This window comes from Galeopterus variegatus, unplaced genomic scaffold, assembly GCF_000696425.1.
Source record: "Galeopterus variegatus unplaced genomic scaffold, G_variegatus-3.0.2 Scaffold5501, whole genome shotgun sequence".
Lineage (NCBI taxonomy): Eukaryota > Metazoa > Chordata > Mammalia > Dermoptera > Cynocephalidae > Galeopterus > Galeopterus variegatus.
The window spans coordinates 130,884-133,000 of NW_007731612.1; the positions used below are offsets into that span (position 1 = coordinate 130,884).

The following is a 2,117-nucleotide window of genomic DNA, read 5'->3' on the forward strand; positions in this document are numbered from 1 at the left end:
TTCTTAGCCATGATATGTAGTCTAATAAAAAGTGAACCAAAGTTAAAGTAGTGTCTTCAAGGATTTGCAGGAATTCTAGTTGATGGAGTTTGGTAAATTTAAGTGGGCTAATATCTATCAATCACTTGGCTTATATATGGATTTCATTTGATACCAATATAAAACTGTATTTAAGAGAACAATAATTAGCCTGTTTGTTTAAATTTACCAGTGATTTTTCTATGCTTTCTCATGTTAATGAAAGTAGAAGTACTGTCCTGCTTTAAAGTTGAAATGTTGAAATATAATAAAATATATAATTCATTATTGCCAAGGGAACACTAAAGAATAGGCTTGTTTGCTTCATCTGAAAGCAAAAAAAAAGTAACCAAAAATTCAGATTTCACTAGGTTTTAAAACTTTAGGTTCAGATTGCTTTACCAGCCAGCCACCAAAAATAAAAGACTTTGGGCAATTCATACACATCCTTTGCTATTTCTGTGTAATCAAGCCCAAGATAGTTATTTGCTGTGTACATTTCAAAGAAAATTAAATATATGCTCACCTGGCAAATAAAGGGAATTTTGTGCAACAGCATCTCAAATAACTTGGGAGGAAGTGTGTGTTTGAAAACCTTCAGAAGTTCCTGTGGTTGTCCACACACTAAAAGGGCATTGCCGAGATGTTCAACCCCCATTATATGCTCTCCTAAAACAGATTGATAAATTTTGAGCAGATTTTAAAGTTCTTCAAAATATAGACCCTACAAATTAACAAGAAAGCAACAAGCATTAAAAATTAAAAAGCATATCACACTAAAGATTATTTAGACAAGTCTCATGAAGAGTAAAAAGTACAAATGTGAAAAGGTTGAGTGGTAAAGCTACAATATGAATAATTTTATGAGCCAAATTACAGCAAATTTACTTTTGCATTGGAAATGTTCATGTTTTCAATTTGGGTATGTAGGGAGGAAGTAATGAGGTTTTTCAAAAAGGTGGTCTGCTTTTATTAAATGAGATAAGATATCTTTACACTTGTGATTGGTGAAACACTATAGATGAGACATCTGATGTTCTGGCTAAATAAAGCTTTTTAAAAATAGATTTCATTATCAGAGAATTGAAACTATTTAGCGCAACATGAATCACACATCCAGAGGAAGAAAATAAGAGATTTATAAACTCTGATTTCTTTTCTTTTTTTTTTTTTTTTTTTNATGAATAATTTTATGAGCCAAATTACAGCAAATTTACTTTTGCATTGGAAATGTTCATGTTTTCAATTTGGGTATGTAGGGAGGAAGTAATGAGGTTTTTCAAAAAGGTGGTCTGCTTTTATTAAATGAGATAAGATCTCTTTACACTTGTGATTGGTGAAACACTATAGATGAGACATCTGATGTTCTGGCTAAATAAAGCTTTTTATTTTTTTTTATTTTTATTTTTTATTTTTTTTTTTGTCTTTTGTCTTTTTCCATGTCCGGCAACGGATCGCAACCCTCAGTGTTGCCCCCGTACCGGACTGGGGACTGGCAACGGGATTGCAACCCTCGGTGTTGCTCCCGCGCCTCGCTCAGCCAGTGAGCGGGAACCGGTCTGTACGTGGGATCCGAACCCTCGGGCGGGAGCGCCGCCGCGCTTCCCAAGCGGCGCACTTATCCAGTGCGCCACTGGGCCGGCCCAAATAAAGCTTTTTAAAAATAGATTTCATTATCAGAGAATTGAAACTATTTAGCGCAACATGAATCACAAATCCAGAGGAAGAAAATAAGAGATTTATAAACTCTGATTTCTAAGTAAAGTTTTAAAATGAGTTTTAGGATGATTGGTTGTGAAGGAACAAATTACAATTCGTAAGGAGCGGAAATTAATCAGAATTTCTGTTTAAGTTTAAACGTGGAATGACTTAGTCTCTCTCTCGTTTTACTTTTAGGAAACTGAGGCAAAGATCAGGCTTCAAAACTAATACCAGAATTAGGAGTAGAACCTAATTTTCTGACCCTTAAGACTAGAGTGTACTGCCTCTCTTCAGGTATTATGTGATCATAGGAGTTGAAATTTTGAAATAATATAGGTAGGAAATAAAAAATATATTTCCCTACAGGTAAATATATTAGATTCTTATTAACAAACTCA

At 34.0% G+C, this 2,117-nt stretch overlaps 1 protein-coding gene across 1 annotated transcript in view; it reads right to left on the reverse strand.

Moving 5' to 3' along the window:
- Nucleotides 1-2,117, reverse strand: part of TOMM20L (translocase of outer mitochondrial membrane 20 homolog (yeast)-like) — a 12,711-nt gene that overhangs the window by 844 nt on the left and 9,750 nt on the right. The window contains 1 exon segment of the mRNA XM_008589529.1: nt 545-687. Within this exon segment, the coding sequence (XP_008587751.1) occupies nt 545-687 (143 nt within the window).